The 20,097-nt window shown below is 44.8% G+C and overlaps 1 protein-coding gene across 1 annotated transcript; it reads left to right on the top strand.

The window, feature by feature from the left end:
• Positions 1-3,632: 3,632 nt before the first annotated feature.
• Positions 3,633-19,796, top strand: LOC128827666 (kelch-like protein 31). Its single transcript, XM_054011649.1, has 3 exons — positions 3,633-3,705; positions 11,717-12,935; positions 14,940-19,796. Exons 1-3 carry the CDS (start codon positions 3,639-3,641, stop codon positions 15,670-15,672), a joined length of 2,019 nt encoding a protein of 672 aa, XP_053867624.1. The 5' UTR covers positions 3,633-3,638; the 3' UTR covers positions 15,673-19,796.
• Positions 19,797-20,097: the final 301 nt, after the last annotated feature.

A 20,097-nucleotide genomic window follows, 5' to 3' on the forward strand; every position in this document is an offset into this window, starting at 1 on the left:
CCTCTAAACCTAATTACATAGATATATCAATAGCACTGGGTGCCAGTTACAGAATGATAGGTAGCCAGGGAACAATCACAGAATTAGAACTATTCAGCCCAATCCTGTCATTGTATGTATCAATGCTCAGACCCAGAATTACACATATTGGGCAACAGGTTGTTCTAGGATTACAGATATTACTGCTCTGGTCCAGCAATTATATTCCCAGACAAAAACCTATGCTAAGAACTAGCCAGGGTTAAGATTATGTATCAATAGCTAAAGGGTAAAAATAGGGTTGGAATTATCGCAAAATCAAAATTTTAAAACCCATGAAATTCAGAGTTAAGGTTACACTTAAAAAACCTCTAAACATGTTAAGGTCAGAAATACACAGTTAAGGCATAATACACAGTTAACAAATTTAACTCAGCCTAATAATGACCCCCTGAACAGTACAATTTACAATTAAGGGATTTTAAAAGCAAATTCATTTTTTTCATATTTCCCTCATGGTGTTAATAATCATTAATAAACTATCTTAATTACACACTTAATTTCTTCAAGTACACCCTATGCACAAGATTTCGGATAATCTTAACTATATGACAAGTTTGAAGAGTCTGCTTTATTCCATTGTTAAGATCATTCAGGACAAAGAAAAGTCTGACACAGATGTAACATTTCTTAACAAAACATATTTTAATTAATGTTAACTCTTAAACTAATAACATTACTGACTTGTAAATTCTCACAGAAATAATTCCGCACTCATAAAGTACATACTGTAAGACTGGGGAGAATACATTGTGGTTTTTATACAAAACAAGTTGATCCCTGCTTTAAGTACAAAATGGAACTCAATCTTAACAATTGAGTTGCAACCACTGAGACCCAGATCCTCAATGGGAGTTAGTAGGGTTGCCAACCCTCCAGAATTGTCCTGGAACCTCCAGGAATTAAAGATTAATCCAGGGGTAGGCAACCTATGGCACGGCACGCGAGCTGATTTTCAGTGGCACTCACACTGCCCGGGTCCTGGCCACCGGTCCGGGGGGCTCTGCATTTTAATTGAATTTTAAAATGAAGCTTCTTAAACATTTTAAAAACCTTTTTTTACTTTACATACAACAATAATTTAGTTATCTATTATAGATTTATAGAAAGAGACCTTCTAAAAACATTAAAATGTATTACTGGCACGCAAAACCTTAAATAAGAGTGAATAAATGAAGACTCGGCACACCACTTCTGAAAGGTTGCCGAACCCTGGATTAATCTGTAATTAAAGCTTATGTCTTGTGATGAAACCTCCAGGAATACGTCCAACCAAAATAGGCAACTCTAGGAGCCAGGCACACCCGACTCCATAATGTATAGGTATTCATTTGCTAGTATTGTACATATCAATGTTCATTATACGTATTGAAAGAGAAGACCCTATTCTACAATGTCTCAAGTTACTTATGGCATTGCATGTGCGCTGTACACAGCACTCCATTTTCAGCTAACAATGTAGATTTTCTTAATGCTTTTAACAGCATCCACCCAGGCTGTATTCAAGATTTCTTACAGTTCTCAAGCTCATAATGATGCTAAGGTCATTTCCAAGAGAATTCCAGGCCCCTTTGCCACTGTTTAGACTTTGCAGAAGAGTGTAGATTCTTTGCTGAGCTCTGCACTGGCCTATGCAGCATTTTCAGGTATCTTATTAAAAGGCAGATCCCACCAGTCTTAAAATTATTCTAACTGCCCAAGAAAGCCCTCACAATTCTAAACGTTACCTTTTTATTTAATTCACGCTTCTACAAAGTAGATAAAAAAGCTACTGTTCCTATGGGACTTTTACTCTTTCTCTATTAGCTACTGCACAGCAATTTAACAAATACTAGTACCTGAACTGCATAGTGCTGGGATGAGTACAATGAAACTGTTAAAACAACCACGTTACTTTTAGCTCCACTAAAACACAGGGAAGAAAGTAGTTGGAAAAATGGAAAATAGAAAAAGGGATACAATCTGTCAAAAACTGTGTTTTCAAGCTTCCTTTATATTGCAAACAATAACGTGAAATAAGATGGTTATAAATGACCTCACACTGGATTTAACAACCAAGTGATGGTCCAAGTTACACAAAGCATGACCAAAAAGAAATGCATTCAGAAAGGGAAGGCTGATACTTTCTGCCTTTCAACCATCCCGGACTTTCACCTCAAAATTCACTGCTGGCCTAGCATTGTCATGCCACTGCCGTAGCACCTATCTCTGCTGCTTTGCTCTGGTTCATATACATTACCACAACTAAATCCACCACTACATTGTCTTAGATTGTCACCAGATTTAGAATGCCAGAAACATAGTCATAATCCAATGAGAGGAATATATTGAGGTAAATCTTTGCTCAGAAGTCGAAACATTGGGCAACGTAACATACCAATAGGTAAATACAGTTCCCGCTGCTGTAGTTGGGAGTTATGGTGGAATATGGTGAGAAAAATAATGACATTGGAGGAATAATATAAATACCCCTTAGTATGAATATTCTCGACAATAGTTGATACCATCCAATGATTAAGAGAAGGTCTGATCATTGGAAAATGGTTCTGAAGAATCCCTGGGCACTAATTCTGTTGCTCATTTACCTCATTCATTTAAGGGGGTCAGATTCACTCCTGTGCAAAGGACAATGCCTTTGCATATGTCCCACTTGAAGTCTCAAAACAGGGCTTAAGTAGGATTTTAGTGATACATAGGCCTCAGGCCTGAATCACGGGGCTGAATTTCAACCCAGAACTGCCTGGGCTTCAAAGGGACATTATAAACTCTAACAGATAAAACACTCATCCCTAGAGCTAAGAAAATAGCATAAAAATGGTCTGGATAATCTCTGTTTGAATCTGGAAACAAATTTCAGCCTCTTTTCCAATTTGTTTTAAGCATCCAAGCATCCAAATGTGGCTGGTGCAAACACATGTGAAAAGCAGGTTTTTAAAGAGTTGCCAAAAGCCAGTTTTAATTAGATTTGTAACCTCGCTGGCTCAGGGGCTGTCATTTTGGTCTGTGTTTGCACTGCATACAATGGCGTCCTGGCTCATGACTGGGGCTCCTAGATACTGTTATTATCAATAATAATTCATAATAATGTTAATAGTCCAAGTCACAGTTCATGTCCACCACCCTGATGCAAACTGTGATTTGTTTATTCCGTTCCTGCTAGTCTGTCTATGAGATTATTGGGCCAGATTCTCAGATGGTGCAAATCAGAGGCGCACCACTGAGGAGCCGTCCTCCTCCTTCCCCTGTCCTCAAATGGTCTCTGTCCCTGATCAGGCCCTTTTGGAGTCACCGCCACTCACTTTCACTCGGGGCAGGTGGCAGATTAGAGAACAATCTGAACTTGTTTGGAAGCACATCCAGTTTATTTGCTACCTCTAGATTCTGGCAGCCACTGTCACGCTGAACTTGGCTGGAACTGAGCTCCCCCTCTTCCTGACTCTAGCCAGGTCTCTCAGGCCTGTGCTGAGGACAGCTGTCACCACCAGAAGGCTGCTGTAAATGCTAACCTGATAAGAACACTCAGCTGGCCTAGCAGGGTTGGGGGAGGGGTGGGTAGAATTTTTCATTTGGAAAGTTTGAGGGTCTCTCAATGTCTCTTGATGTGCAGAGCACAGAGCCTCTGCCCTGGCCACAGTCCCCATTGGACTAACCCGTCTTACCACCAAGGTAAGGAGCAGAGAGAACTTCGTCTGAACGGATCCGGAAAGTCAATATTTGCCCTTTCAAGTTCAATATTTACAGAGAGATTTTCGTGTGTGGGTCATTTGAAATGTTTAATTTGATTGCAGATGGCAAAGAATAGCACAGGGAATGTGTCCCTGTGGTGGTGGTGGTGGGGTTTAAAAAGTGGGTCAAGACAATTTATTGGCATTTAAATTAAACCTGGAGTTTTGACTTCCAAATAGTTTGCCAGGAAAGTATGTTTATTTTGTAAATCACATTGTTTTGTGTTATTAGACCAGGCTGAAACACAGCTCGGTGGTATTAATACTAGTTGACAGTGACACGGGCAATTTGATCAGACACCAAGGAAAATAATCCAAACAAAATACCTAAGGGGGAGGAAGAGTATATTAACCAACTACAGCTGAATCTTTGCTGTTAACCTGTAATGCTCTTAGTCAGCTCCTTATACTGGTACAGAGATTAGGTTAGCAAAATTTTGAGTGGAGGGATTACTGATTTAAAAATAAAATAAAATATCCTTACTTCATTTTCTATCGGTGCCCTTTTAAATCTAATCAGGCCATTCAAGCTTCACGTAGCCAGGGATTAGTCTGTAAGAAAAATATTCCTTTTAAAATAATCTCAGTAATAATCTGACCAGAAACAGCAAAACTGTCCTGTTCTGAATTAACTGTATTTTAAAAAGGTTGCTCTTCCCTTTTGCAGTTGGACACCTGAGCAACATTAACCCAGTCTTTTAAACTGGGATTTTTCAAAGACAAGGGAGTGAGGGGCCCCACCTTGCTGAAATTTAGTAGACGCTGTTGCTCAAAGTCCTTCAGGGTCCTTTGAAAATCCCAGCTTCACTTTATCTCTGTAAAGTTTAATGTAACTCAGAAATATCCTATCAGGACACAAGTTAGGTCTTGAGAGTTTTGGACTCTGGGACGAAGGGGAAATTGACAGCCATAGCTTTTCTCAAATAACTGTTCCACTATAGCTATTCCGGAATAACTCACTGTGTGAACACTCTTATTCTGGAATAGTTATGGTGCTAAATTCACACCCTAACTTGTTCTGGAATAACTTTGCAGTGTAGACAAGCCCTGAGACACCAAAACAGATATGTCAATGAAATACTTTGTTAGAGATATTCTGATACATGGGAGATTATAGAATGACAGAAACCAGGTCAGTTCCCAGAGCTAGTAAAGCTCATTCTCCCTCTCATTTAAATAAAATGCAACATATATATATGAAAAATAAATCAAAACTCAATGAAGTCAATGGAGTTGCACCAGGGATGAAATACAGGTTAATATACCAACATATGGGGTGCAGTCACGTATGTATCTAGTTATTTATTTATTTAGCTACTCAGACAGTCCAAAGGAGCATAATCACTGTGAGAGAGAGAGATAGCGTGCAAGCAACCAGTCCTCATACTATACACACAAGGGATCAGCAAGACTTCTGGGGTTCGATCTTCTAAAGATCCAGTTGGATGCTGAGCTCTTCGGAATACCTGGGTCCAGCTGTGGGAAAATCTGGCCCTTGGGAATCCAGTGAGACCAGCTCTTCCTCCAGGAGTCTGAGTTTAAAATGTGGGTCAGGAAAATGGGCAAATATCATGCTGCTGTGGCCTGCCAGTCGTCTAGGTGGGTTTGCAGTGGATGCATAGGTCCAGGCTCCAGCCTCCGTAGGGGGCTCTTCATGCAATGCCCCATCCTGTCATGCACTGCAGCAGTGTTGATCTAGGCCAGGCCCTTCACAGGGTTAACCTCTAGCATCCAGTTTCAAATCAATTGCATTTATTTATTTAAGTTATTGAATTTAGTATTGGTGAAGGGGGTCAGATTCACAGCCTCGGGTACTGCAGTCCTGTCTACACACAGGGGAGGAATAGCACATGTGGTGACCATGCTGTCCACAGAAGGTACTCAGATACCACAGTGATGGGCATAAGACCCTAAACAGAACATAAGAGTGCAAGCTTCCTCCACTCTGACCTGGGGTGATCACCTATAGAGGTGAGACACTAATTAATTCCTTGGCCTCCTGCTGAGACTGTCAACCAGGAATCTAAACAGTGCCTTTGCTGGGGAGGGCAGTTATGATGATTTGTTAGTGCAGATAATGTGCTTGTCCCTGTATAAAAGTCAAAAGTGAAGGGAGTCCCTGCCCCAAAGAATGTACAGCATAAAAGACAGACCCAGAGATACAAAATATCCAGGAAGGATTTTTTTGAATATCGTTATTATTAAGAACTCTCACCTTAGAAATGTCTTGCATAATGGCACTTGGAATTTAGCCACTACTACGGAACAGCACCCTTAAAACCAGAAACACTCTACAAAACTCCTTTACTACAAGGAAGCTGAAATGATAGGGACAGAGCCTCAGCTGCAGTGAATCAGCATAGCTACATTTATTCCACTGGATTACACCATTTTACACCAGCTGCATGTCATAATAGCTACAGACTCCAAACTGGGTGTTAGTCATGCTGAACTTGAGACACAAAATACAAGAGGCAGGAAATTCAAGTTAACTCCAAGTGAAATCTGGATGCTCCTTCCTTTGTTTATGCAGCAGAGAGGCATACCTTCCCTGTACCATAGGGGCAAAGGTACTGATGCTGTAAGGAGCTGAGTAAAGTTGGTTAGAAAACGGACTTTTGTTCCATGGGAAATTCCAACACTTTGAAATGTGTTTTCATTGAATCAGAACGAAAAGCTGAAATGTCAACAGTTCCCCTGGAACAGAAATTCTGAAAAATTTCAATTTGGAACCATCAGAACGTTTTGTTTTGAGAAGTAAAACTGTTTTATTTAGACAAAGTTGAAACATTATAATATAATGTAACTATTATATATATATGATTCAATAGAATATACTGTATATAAAATGATATAATATTAAAATTAATTTGTACTAAAAGTCAAATGAATTGAAACGATAAAGTGGAAACTAAATGTTTTTACCTTATCGAAACATTTTGACAGTGACAAAATGAAACGAGAATATCAGCTGGGGTCAAACTCTTACTACTTAGAGGTGAATGAAAATGCTCATCACCTTGGGACTAACCCTGAAGTCAATGGCAAAACTCCCGTTTAGTTCCATGTGGGCCAGAATTTCACCCTTTGGGTTTGGACTGAAAGAAGCAGGTGAGTAGCAGAGCCCGACTGGATTCTCTATCCACATGGACACAACAGTGGAAGAAGCGCACACTACCGTTATTTCTCTGATTATAGTTTTGCAGCAGGATCACTTAAATGGCTGAACTCTTTTAAACCCAGATTTGATTAGATGTAAGCACCATGCAAATCACTTTCCTCTGTTCACCTTAAAGAGGCATACCATCCCTGCAGCCCCCCGCCCCCCTTCCCAGCATTACCAAGCCAGGGATTCATGAACTAGGCACACAGCACCTTTCCCCTGCTTCCCGACTAGCCTCTACTTATGTCCTAAAGGGAACATGCAGCCAGGCACAAGAACAGTCAGAAAGCTCCATCTGCCTCACATTGGTCTCCTCCTCCTGCCCCAGTGGTTGGCACAGGAGAGCAGCAGGTTAGGAAATGCAACAATAATACCCTGTCGCAGTTCCATGTTATCTTTCTCAGCAGAGGCTTTCACTAAACTTTTCCCTCTCTGTTTATGTGCTAAATGTGAGTCGAATCCCTAACTGTCTGGAACGATAGCATCCATCTCCCCAGTTCTAAATATAACCCGATTGCTCAACCCTCCAGAAACCTGATCTTATGTCTAAGTGGAATAAACAGCCCTGAGGTATGTGTGAGACATAGATGCTGCAGCTATTTCTGGCCTGTAACACATCTGTAACCCAAGCATATGGGTCTCTCTCTGCTCACCGAGTAGGAGCTGGACAGAAATAGCCAGGGTATTGCAGGGTCTCTAACTGGCGTGCAAGTTAAATTTTGTCTGGGAACAATTCACAGGGTTTGGGTTTTGTTTGTTTGTTTTGCTTTGGCCTATATTCTAAAAATTACTTTAGTCAAGGAAATGTGTGGTAACAGGTTGGTCTTATCAAAACATTCCCTGTTATAATCTAGTCCCCCAGCCCCACTGTTTTTCTACTGTAGATGGCCAATTCATTACTACTAACGCAGAATAAAAGTGGCTTCCAAATGTTCCTTCGGTGTCCACAGGGTGTGTTTAAGGTCTATCCCAGCATTTAATTTAGAACAGGAATAAAGATCAAAATCCTCAACGCTATTTATGTCTTAAATCCCACTGAAATCAATGGGAGTTAGGTGTCTAAATATCTCGAAAGGCCTGGGCTAATGAGACTATGGACTTCTCTGCTGTAGCACCTTCTACCCAAAGCATTCACAGTGGGTTAGAAATATTTATTAAGTTTCTCAACCCTGTGAGGTACTTAAATATTATTACCCTATTTTGTAAAGGGAGACATGGAGGAACAGGGGAATAAGGCCTTAGTTTTCAAAAGTGGCCACTGATTTTGAGTGTCCGGATGGAGACACCTTGGAAGTAATTTTCATTGGTGCTGAGGATTCACAACTCTACTGTGAGCTGTGGGTGCTCAGCGCCTCTCAAAATCAAGTCCAATTTGTCCAAGGCTGGGCATTCAAAATTACTGGCCATTTTGAACATTTGGGCCTTGATGTTTCAAGTTAGGCTCCCAAAACCTGAGGCACTCAAAATTAGTTGAAGATGTAGGCCTAAGTGACTTGCCTTAGGTCAGGAAATCAGTGGCAGAGTTGGGAGTGGAGCCCAGGTGTCCTGACTCCCAGCCCCAGGCCAGCCCACAACATTTTGGCACCTGAGGCGGGGAGCTCAAATGACGCCCCCACACCTCCTCACTTGGGCCAAAACTTTGAAAGGTCTCAATTCTGCCTTCTTCCTGTTCTACTCCTCTCATGGTACTGCTCTGCTACCTACACCAATAATGGAGAACTAACAACTTAAAATGCCTTGTTCAAAAATTTTAAGTAACACTTAATTTTCAAACGCCTGAAGAGCAAATGTAACTTTTCTTGTCTGCATAGTAAACACTGGCATTTTTATCTGTTTGAATAATCAAAGTGGTGCTTTCTGTGCCTTCTTGGTCGCAAAGATTTGAACTGCTTCCTGAAGGTCCATAGTATGGGCCAGCTCATGCTCTATTGAGATGGTTGCAAGGCCGACCAGCTTCTCCTGTGTCATTGTGGAGCGTAGATGTGTTTTTATTAACTTCAGCTTGGAGAATCTGCGTTCTCCACTGGTAACTGTTACAGGAAGTGTTAGAAGTATGCATAGAGCAACAAAAGCATTTGGAAAGAGGGTGGTCATCTTATTTGTGCACATATATTCCAGAACAGCCTTTGGAGTTGATCCTGCTGAAATGTATCTTAAAAGAGCTTTCAGTTCATCACCTAAATCAATAGCATCAATATCGCGCATGTCATCATGTGTCAACACTGTCTCTAGTGCCCTGCATTGCTGGTGTAGGTCTTCTTCAGGTATAGTGAGGAGTTTTGGAATATCAGACAACATCCCAAATATACTGCTGTGTTCCTTGAGCCGCATGAAACTTTCTTCAACTGACTGTATTGCACAATTTAGCACCCGGTTAAAGAATTCAACTTTTAATTGTTGTTTGGGGTCTCTTATGGGATTATCCCGTGCCTCGGAATCAAAATGTCTTCTTCTTCGGTGACTCTTGTATTCTTGAATGGGTGGGAAAATAGCTTCAGTGTGAAGTTCCTCTGCCAACTTCTGTGCACTCTTCAGAACGTTTTGAAATCCCTCATCTGACCGGTAAGACCGTAGGTATGACTTTGCTTTATCCAGTTGTTCCATTGCTCCAGATACATCAAGGTCAGCACCTTGGAGTTTCTTGCTTACAACATTTATTTCAAACAGTATGTCATGCCACAACACTAAGACACACAGAAATTTGAAAAAGCAACAGAGGGTCCTGTGGCACCTTTGAGACTAACAGAAGTATTGGGAGCATAAGCTTTCGTGGGTAAGAACCTCACTTCTTCAGATGCAAGAAGTGAGGTTCTTACCCACGAAAGCTTATGCTCCCAATACTTCTGTTAGTCTCAAAGGTGCCACAGGACCCTCTGTTGCTTTTTACAGATTCAGACTAACACGGCTACCCCTCTGATGCTTGACAGAAATTTGAAGTTATGCATGTTTCTGGTGATTCCATTTCCCTCTGCCACTGTTCTCCCAGGAACAGTTCCTGTCATAGCATTATCCTCCATACTGGCAACTATGGCATCATCTATCTTCCCAATTTGGTGTTTGATAGGCTTTATCGCCTCCACTCGACTTTCCCATCGTGTGGCACTCAGTGGTTTCAGTGTCAGAGAGGATGTTCCCAGATGTTGCTTCAAAATTTGCCATTGATGAGTTGATGCAGAGAAAAATACATAGATGCTTTGAATGACATTAAAAAATTCAGCAGCCTCACTAGAAGCTGATGCTGCATCACTGACCACCAAGTTCAATGAATGAGAACTGCACAAGACAAAAAAAGCTCAAGGATTTAGCCACTCACATCCTCACGGGGGCCGGAAGGCTCACGGTGAACATTTGTGTCTGTGGAGAGCTCCTTCCTGCTTAGATAGAAAAGCTTCCTTTGCTTTCTTTCTTTTTCTGAATGCTGCCCCAGAGGGGCGTTTTCTTCTTTCACTCATGGCTGCTGTTCTGTACCAGCTAGAGGCTCTCCACACTCAATTGAAGGGGACAAATAAGCAGGCTGGTAGCAGGGCCTGAGTGAGGGAAGATATCAGCATCTTAAGGGCCTAACTGGCTCCTACTACTCCTGTTCTCAAGTGGGTTCAGGGAAGCAGCAGGAAACAGGAAGCTCCCTGAGAAGCTGGTGTTAATCAGTCCAGGCTCCTGGGGGTGCTAGACAGGTACATAAGAGACTCCTCCTCCTCTCTCTCCTTGCAGCTCCTGCTGCTTTCTGTTATTCCCTCTCACCTTTTCTCCTGCCTGTCTGTTATGTCTCTTGTGCCCTCCTTCCTCCAGCACAGCACGCCACCATCTCTGTGCATCTAGACAGGGCCAGCTCCAGGCACCAGCAAAGGAATCAGGTGCCTAGGGCGGCCAATAGAAAGGGGCGGCACTCCGTCAGTTATTGGGGCGGCACGTCCAGGTCTTCGGCGGCAATGGTCCTTCACTCCCTCTCGTCGTCTTCGGCGGCAGCTCAATCGGGTTCTTCTTTTTTTTTTTTCCCTTTCGCCGCTTGGGGCGGCAAAAAAGCTGGAGACGGCCCTGCATCTAGACCAGAGAGAATACATATGCACCAGCAGCAGACACAATTTTCTACATTCTGGGTCCTAGTGGCGCCCCCCCACAGTCTGGCACCTGAGGCGGCTGCCTCAGTTTGCCTCATGGTAAGGCCAGCCCTGGCCCCAGGCCTCAATCCACTAGAGGTAGGTCAAAAGCTGATGAGATGTTTCCATTCTGCTTCCTTATCCAAAGGGAGTCTTTCCACTGACTTCAAGAGCTTTGGATCAGGTCCCATGTGCCCTCACTAGAGCTGGTCGCAAAATGGATTTTATGTCCCCCCCAAAATGTCGAGATTTTGAAATTTTTCATGAAACAAAATTCCCAATTGTTGTTTTTGTTTTGGGTCAATCTAATTTAATTTACATTTCAACCCTTTTAAAAGATTTTTTAAAATTTCTTGTGTGTAAAATAAAGTAAATATCTAAACAAAAAAGTCAGTTTGAAATGGAACATCAAATCTTTTCATTCTGAACATGTCTAAACAATGTTTTCAATTTTTCCCCTCAATTTTTTTCATTCAATTTTTTTTTGTCAAAATCTATATGATTTTGAGGAAGAAAATTTTTTCACCAAAATGGAATTTTCTGATGGAAAATTGTTCTGACAAAAATTTCTAACCAGCTCTACCCTTTGCCTACTCCTGTAGTATAGCAATTGCTTAGCGATATGTCTTACATAGCAAGACATCTACAGTACCTCTTGCTACAGTGTCTTCTAACTTTTCCTGTCTCTGTAGATCACCATCTGACGCCAACCTCCACTGAGATGGCACCCAAGAAGAAAAATCCCAAGAAGAACAAAGTGGACAAGGGCGAGGATCCCCCGGCCCATGTGATGGTGGAGGACACTTTGCTGGATATCGATCACCTCAACCACTTGAACGGTCTGTATGAAAATGTCTCCAATGGCTTCCGCTGCACTGCCACAGAGGTCAGGAACCCCAACCATGGAGGCAGCCTCCTGGAGGAGATGAGTCAAATGCACCAAAAGCAGTTCCTCTGTGACCTCACCATTGCCACCAAAACCAAGTCCTTCGATGTCCATAAGCTCGTCATGGCTTCATGCAGCGAGTATTTCCACAGCCTGCTGAAGAGAGATCCCAACTTGCCACAAGTAGAACTCAACGATGTCTCCCCTCTGGGCTTGACCACCGTTATCACTTACGCCTACACTGGTAAACTGAATCTCTCCCTGTACACCATTGGCAGCACCATCTCAACCGCCAGCCGCCTACAAATACATGCTTTGCTCAACATGTGCAGTGACTTCCTCATTCAGGAGATAAATGTAGAGAACTGCATGTATATCGCCAACATCTCGGGGACGTACAACCTCAACCAGACCAAGGACGCCACTCGAAAGTTCATCCAGGAAAACTTCCTGGAGTTCTCGGAGACTGAGCAGTTCATGAAACTCACCTTTGACCAGCTGAAGGAGCTGCTGATTGATGATGGTCTGCAGATCCCAAATGAGGTCATTGCCTTCCAGATTGCCATGAAATGGCTCGAGTTTGACCCTAAGCGAGTCACATATGCTGCCAACCTCCTGAGCAACATTAGATTTGGCACCATATCAGCTCCCGATTTGGTCAACCATGTGCAACCAGTACCACGGATGATGCAAGATCCTGAGTGCCACAGGCTGCTGGTGGAGGCTATGAATTACCATCTGCTCCCTTACCAGCAAAATACCCTTCAGTCCAGAAGAACCAAAATCCGTGGAGGCCAAAGGGTGCTAGTCACAGTTGGTGGCCGTCCAGCTTTGACCGAGAAAGCTCTTAGCAGAGAGATTAGCTACAGGGACCCGGATGGAAACTGGAACAAGATGGCTGAGATGCCAGCAAAAAGTTTCAACCAGTGTGTCATTGTGATGGATGGGTTCCTCTATGTGGCAGGAGGGGAAGATCAAAACGATGCTAGGAACCAGGCTAAGCATGCAGTCAACAGTCTGTGCAGGTAACAAGAATTTCCTCAAGGCAAGACAGTTCCCATGAGAGTGCATTTCAAGTACTCAGTTTACAAGCCTGTGGCTGCATACATACCTGCCACAATCATCAATGGGGTTCGAACCTGAGATCTCAAATGCAGGCCTCTATCACATAAGCTAAAGGAGAACTCCTTTTGCTGTGCATGAGTAGTAGGTTGTTATAATCTTTGGGCCCGGCCATTAGGGACAGATAGGATTACACGCATTAAGCAACAGCATATTCTGTCATCATTTTTTCTGAGGATATTTTTCACAAGGGTAAATGAGCAGGAGGAAAATACAGGCTAAACCAATCAGAAATATCTATTATACACATATAGCTCCAAGAGCAGATAGAGTGAAATACTGCTACGTTAAGGACTATCCCATCAGAGAAGCAGGGTAAACCAGCAGAGTGGGCACTGGAGTGGGTGACAAAAGACCTGAAATCTATCCCCAGGTCTGCCATTGATCTGCAGTGTGACTTGGCCGAGTCACATTGCCTGTTTTTCCTCCCACCCTTCGTCTGTCTTACCTATTTAGATTGTAAGCTCTGTGGTGCAGGGAACGTCTCTTACTATGGGTATGTACAGCTCCTAGCACAACTGGGGCCCTGATCTCAGCTGAAGCCTCCAGGCTCTACCATAATTCAAATAAATAATAAGAACATCCGTTATTTAGTCAGACAGTTAATGATACAGGTCCAGAAAGCAAGAGCAGCTTTCATGTAATTTCTCTGCCTTTTTGTGGCCCTTCAAGGTTATCTTTTCTATTCTGGCTAGAGATTGCTCAAATCTCTATATAAATTATCAGTTTCCATTCTTTAGCTGATTCCGAGTTTGGCAGAATTAGCTTAAAAAAACCCTAAATTCACCCTCTGTATAATTTCTATTGTTTGTCTTCTTTCTTTCTTCTTTGTTGCATAGCTTAAGTGGAGGGTTTGGGTTTCTGGAAAGTTCTTATGAAACATGTCATTGGACTGTGCGGGGATTATTGTTAACAGAGGAGAAATGTAACCCTGGCAACACCAAGTGGAGAATGTTGTTGAAAATCCAGACACACAGTTGGGGTTGGGCTTGCACCCAGGGATTCAGAATAAAGAACGTAGAAGCTACGAAGGAAAACCAGCACAGTTAATAGCATTTTGCCTCCCAGAAATCTGTGTTCAAGTTTGCCTGCCTGACAGGAGTTTATTGGTCTCAGTCTAATCCCTCTGAGACACTGTCCCCAGATCACCAAACCATCACAGAGTTTGGACCAGTTGCTAGTCTCTGCCAGGCAGAGAATGTGAGAAAGAACCCCCTCACGGGACAGATGTCAATCGTGTCTTCATGCACTACTAGCAGGCTTTCAAATACTACAGGGATGAGGACAGAACCACCCCTCTAGAATAGAATAGGTCTAAGGATTGGCTTGGAAGGGCTTCTTATAGGTAAAGATACAGTGCTAGAAGCTTTTGGAGCTTAGGATTGGGAGGGCAGGCTAGCCTAGGTCAGGAATACACAGGGGATACACTGCAGGGCAAGCAGCATGTTCAGAGCCTTTCACGACCACTGAATTCATTCAGAAGTCAATAAAACAGGGGACGGCCCCACACCATGTATTTTTCCTGCAGCTGAGAAAGGCCTCAGGATTCCACCCGTCAGGTCTCCTCCTTTCTATTTCTAGCCTGTATCTTATTCAGCATTTCTGGCATTGCCAGACTGCCCCTAGGATTGCTTTCCGGGTACAGTAACAGCAATGCCATCTGCCAGCGGGGGCTCAGGGTCGCACGGCAGCCGTTTGCCTTGCAGCATGTGCTCAGCTTTGCGCTGCAGGGGCCCGAGGGGGATGTGATGTAGGATCTGTGGCTTGAGAGATGCAGGAAGATCAGTAACTTGTCGTTGTCAAGCAGGGGTAGACGGGAGAGATCATATGTCCCCAGGGCAGGTTCAGAGCAGCCCTCCACAGCATGGGATCAGAGGCTAGGTGACAGCTCTTCCTTCTCTCCGCAGGTATGATGCTCGCTTCAACGCCTGGCTGCACTTGGCCAGCATGCCGCACAAGAGGACTCACTTCAGTCTGAGCGCCTACAATGGTCTCCTCTACGCCATCGGCGGGCGCAACGCCGAGGGGGTCCTGGCCTCCATCGACTGCTACATCCCTTCCACCAACAGCTGGCAGAGCAAGGCCGGCATGGAGATCCCTCGCTGCTGCCACGCCAGCACGGTCATCGACGGCAAGATCCTAGTCACCGGGGGCTACGTCAACAACTGTTACTCGCGCACCGTGTGCAGCTACGAGCCCAGCACAGATACCTGGAGAGACCGGGCTGGGCTCAGCACCCCCCGGGGCTGGCACTGCACTGCCACCTGGGCTGATCGTGCGTACGTCCTTGGGGGAAGCCAGCTTGGCCCCCGAGGGGAGCGGGTGGATGTGATCCCCGTGGAGTGCTACAATCCTGACACAGGCCAGTGGAGCTACGTGGCGCCCGTGCCCACTGGGGTCAGCACGGCCGGGGTAACGATCCTCGACGGGCGCATCTGCCTAGTGGGAGGCTGGAATGAGAGTGGGAAGAAATACCAGAAGTGTGTGCAGAGCTACAACCCGGAGCTGAACGAATGGGCAGAGGAGGAGGATCTCCCCGAGGCCACCGTGGGTGTGTCCTGCTGCACCATCACCCTCACGCACCACGGCAGCAAGGGATCCAGGACTAGCTCAGCGGCATTGGTAGCGGTCAGCATCTAATGGAGGAGCCGGAGGCTAGCATTTCCGCCTGCAGCTGGGGACGCAGACAGAGCTCAAACCTTGCCTCAGATTGCAGGGGAGCTGAGATCAGAAAGCACCGAGAGCTGGGAACTAAGCAATGGTTCGTTTCACAGCGGTAGGAGAGCCTGTGGAGCAGCACGATCTAGCGGTTAGAGCAGTGTTTGGCGATCTTTGACACACAATCTAATGGTTAGCACAGGGCCCTGGGAGCTAGAAACGCCTGGATTCTTATTCCAGCTGTGAAACGAAAGCCCTCTATGGCCTTAGGCAGGTCACTAGCCCCCCTACACCATGGGTAAAATGACACTGACCGCCACTGGGAGGAAGCACTTCAAAGCTAAGAAGCCCTATGGACATGCTCAGCTTTAGCATGGTCTCTGCTCATCTCTAGGTCTGATCCCCTCCCTCCTCAAGTCAGAGGCCTCCCATCTCTTCTCCAGCCCACCTGCACTGCAGTCAGGTGGGGAATGATGTGTGGCTGGTGGGGGTGGGTCCTTATCTGACCAATTAGGTGGCCGAGAGCTGTGGCCACCACTGGCAAAGCAACCTTAACGTCTAACCCCAGTGTTACCCAGCTAGACGTTGGCCTCCTGCGATGGACTGGTCCGTGAAGCCACTGCAGGGTTTTCTCCTGCACCACAGGGCAGGGTGGATGGCACATGGAACATCCCAGTGTGGCCAGAAAAGCCCATATTCCTTTCAGTGACATGGGTAGGCTCCATCCTCTGTCACACTCCTCCCCACTATGGACTGCAGATCAACCCAATCACAAGCAACCCCACCACCCTCAAGCAAGCCAAGCCCTAGCAAGACAATAGAGAGAGAACAATAGAGTCCCTATGCATACGGCCAGGGTTGCCAGATTCTTTCCATTCTCGCCCTGGTTTTGTCTCCCATCTAGCCAGGGAAGTCAGTGAGATCTGACAATGGGTCACAGCGCATCCAGATCCTGCTGACGGTATCAGGTAACGATCAGAATATGTGACTCAACACAGGGGAGGCAAAGCCCCGCCGCCCCTCACCGGCTTCAACTAGAGCTTCAGGTTTCCCAGGAACATGGTCTGGCTCATTGTAGCCAGTCTGATGTCAGAAGAGAAGTTTCCCAAATCTGGTCATTGTTTAACCAAATTTATTCCCAACATTACAGATAAGGGAAGACACCTAATTCTTTAGGTAGCGGCATTTCAGATTGACGTGAGACCCCTGAACAAGGCACCTTTTAGCTGCAGACAATGGCTTAATTCCTTCATGCTGCAGGATGTAACGAGGAGACAAAGTGGTTCTGTGGTTACAGTTGGCAGTCAGGAAATGTAACTGCTGTTGGGACTCAGTGAGTGACTTTGGGCCAGTCACTTCACTCTCCTCCTCCTGTTTCCCCTTCCGTAAAAGCGGGATTGTGGGAAGAACGACCCTCCCCCCCAGAAAGCAGTTGGAGATCTTCAGTTGGAAGATGCCATAGAAATGCAAATTGCCATCCCCTCCTCCCAGCAAGCAACCCTGCAACTCATGTCACCCCCTAACACAGCTAAAAGGTAAATAGGGTTTCCTCCCCTTCTTTCAACCTGTCATTTTTAGGAGTGGGTTTTTTTGTTTGTTTTTTTTTTGCTTTGTCTGGGTCAGAGTTAAGGTTAGAATGCCCCTGCACCAACTCTGTCATTTCAGTTTGGAGGCATTCCATTGTCTCCTCACATCTCCTTGTTCTATCAAGGCAAGTTTTGAGCTCTAGGGAAGCGTTTGATGGACTGTCTGCATTTCAGGCTGTGTGTCAAGGTGCCTATGAACGCCCGTAACTTTAACTCCAAACCACAGCTGCTAAGCAGGGCATGAGGCACTGAAGCATCCAGGAAGGAAAGGAGGATTTTGATCACCAATCTGGTTGCAGTATAGACTGTACCAGAGCTGGGTAAAAGAAAAACAAACAACAAAAGAAAACAAACAAATAAACTGGAGTCACTTACAGAGAGATCCTATTACAGGGACCAGAGCTCAGAGAGCCGAGAAGCGTAAAAATGATGAGACACTCATAAAAATTACAGTAGTTACACCCTTCTACGTTAGCTAGAAGAAATAAACAAGCCTAAGAAAGAACACTGTGACCCTTGATATGTACCTGTTAAATCCGAGAAAATGTATTTATTTTAATAGTGGCAAGGGAAGTGAGTTGCTAGGGCACCAGACAATTAGAATAGATGTAAACAGACCTGTAATTACAGGGATACAAACCCTTTCCCTCCTCACACACACGGCGAGTTATAGTCACAGGCAGCCGTCAAGGGTTGCTTACCCTCGACCTAGCAACCTACACCCGGCCTCAGCCACTGCTCCCACTGTTAACACAACACCAGAGAACCTGGACTATGGAAAATTCTTAAAAATCAAAAGGAAAAAACATTTGGGTAGGACAATGGCACGGGGGGGGGGGGGGGGGGGAGAATTTAATGGACGAGAAGTTTGCATTGTTGGATGAGAGGGTCTGTATATTGTGAAGGTGTTTGGGAATGAGGGGGCAGGGTGTGGTTTAAAGGGCTGTACTGTGCTAACTCCTTGGTTGAGTGGTCACATTTCAGTTAAAAGCACAGAATTCATCCCCTACTAGAACTGTAATAGCCCCATAGTCCATTAAGCCATGCGGCCTACCAGAGAGCTGCAATGCAATTAGAAGAGCTGTAAGCTGGAGAGAGAGGCAACTTTCCACCCTCCTTCTATTAAGTAGCACTTGGAGTAGTGCAAGTGGAGCACTGGAACAGTAATTAAGGTGTGACGTGCAGCAGCACTGAGACGAGATTGATGCCTATTTCCTGGCCCCGGTCTAGGACGTGGATCATCCTGTAGACTTAGCTACTGCCTCTCAGGGAAGTGGATTACTTCCGCCGACAGAGAATGTCCCAGCGGCCTAGGTTGTGTCTACACCAAAGCACTGCTGCTGTGCCACTGTAGCATTTCTACTGTGGACAAGCCCCATGTCTCTACTTCAAATGGTACAGCAGAACAGCTGCGGTGCTTCAGTGTAGACACTCGCTACAGTGACAGGGGCTTCTCCCATCACTGTAGTTAATCCACCTCCCTGCGAGGCAGTAGCTAGGTCGACAGAAGAATTCTATCAACCTAGCACGGTCTACACCCAGGGTTAGGTCAGCTTCACTGTCTCTTGGGGTGTAGATTTTTCACACCCTTGAGACACACACATGCTGATGTAAGTTTTCAGTGTAGACTAGCCCCAAGTCTTGGGTCCTGTCTATACAACCATACAACCCATGGGGCAGCCAGCAAACGTCTCTGCGCCAGCCATTCTAAGTTTGGTCTTGTTTGTTGAGGCAGGCTAAAACCAAGTTTAATGAACCACATTACACTCCTAAACCCTGGCCAGCCCTTTAAGGGAGTGCTGCTGTATTAAATGACACAGAGGGAAGTGTGGGTCAGGGAAGGGACAGCCAAGATAGACACGCAGAATAGTAAATTTAACTGTCCTTGGTTGTTTTTTCAACCCTAGCTGCCAGATGGTGCGGGTGCCTCTGATGGGTTTTCAGTGGAATTTACACTTCAGTTAAGAAATGCATTGATTGCCGATAAGAATTGATTATTTCAGGTAGAGTTCACTATAACAAGCATAAGCCTATTTAAGGATAGTGGAAGCTCCAGCGCCGTAACTTCAGTTGAAGAATAGCTAAACCACTTACCATACGTTTGTTTCTCTATCAACCAAACAAGCCACTCCACATTTTTCCTTTCACAACTCTGTTGCTGCCAGCATTGGCTCAGTTCACTAGTTAGAACACTGACGACAATGCTTTCCATGGTACGTAGAAAGACAATCTTCCAAAGGATCTGATGGGCGTCAAGCCAATGTATTTGATAAGCATCGAGCCAATGTATTAGTTACCAGTAGTACAGAGCAAGTGGTGCCCGGGAGTCCGAGTCAAGCGTTTGCCTCATTTGTGAACTATTCACTGTTTCGGGGGCACTAGAGCTGGGAAAGAATTTGTTATGGGTACAGAGAAGCTGCAAATAGGCATCAGGGAGTGTTTGACTCTACCTGTCTGAACTGCATTGTCTTGAAGAGAACGGTATCTATGAAATAGAATAAAAGATTAACACCTCAAGGAGTAACTTGTCTGGTACATGCATTACTGTACTGAGAGGGTTATATTCCCAGTACACGGGAGAGAAGAAAAAAAACAAACAACTGGCCAAAACACCCATTTGAGACACTGAGGATTCTTTCCTCCTAAATATTTGTACATTTTAAAGCCCATATAAGAGTAATCGCTCTCTTGCCAAGCATATAGAACATTTTATCTGGGGCCTGTCAGAACACCAAAAACAGGTTGCCTGGTGCACGAGTACCAGGCAGAACCCCTCGATTCTATTCCAGCAGCTGTGCACCAGGTGAGGGATGCTGGAGTC

The sequence above is a fragment of the Malaclemys terrapin genome, chromosome 22, assembly GCF_027887155.1.
Source record: "Malaclemys terrapin pileata isolate rMalTer1 chromosome 22, rMalTer1.hap1, whole genome shotgun sequence".
Classification (NCBI taxonomy): Eukaryota; Metazoa; Chordata; order Testudines; family Emydidae; genus Malaclemys; species Malaclemys terrapin.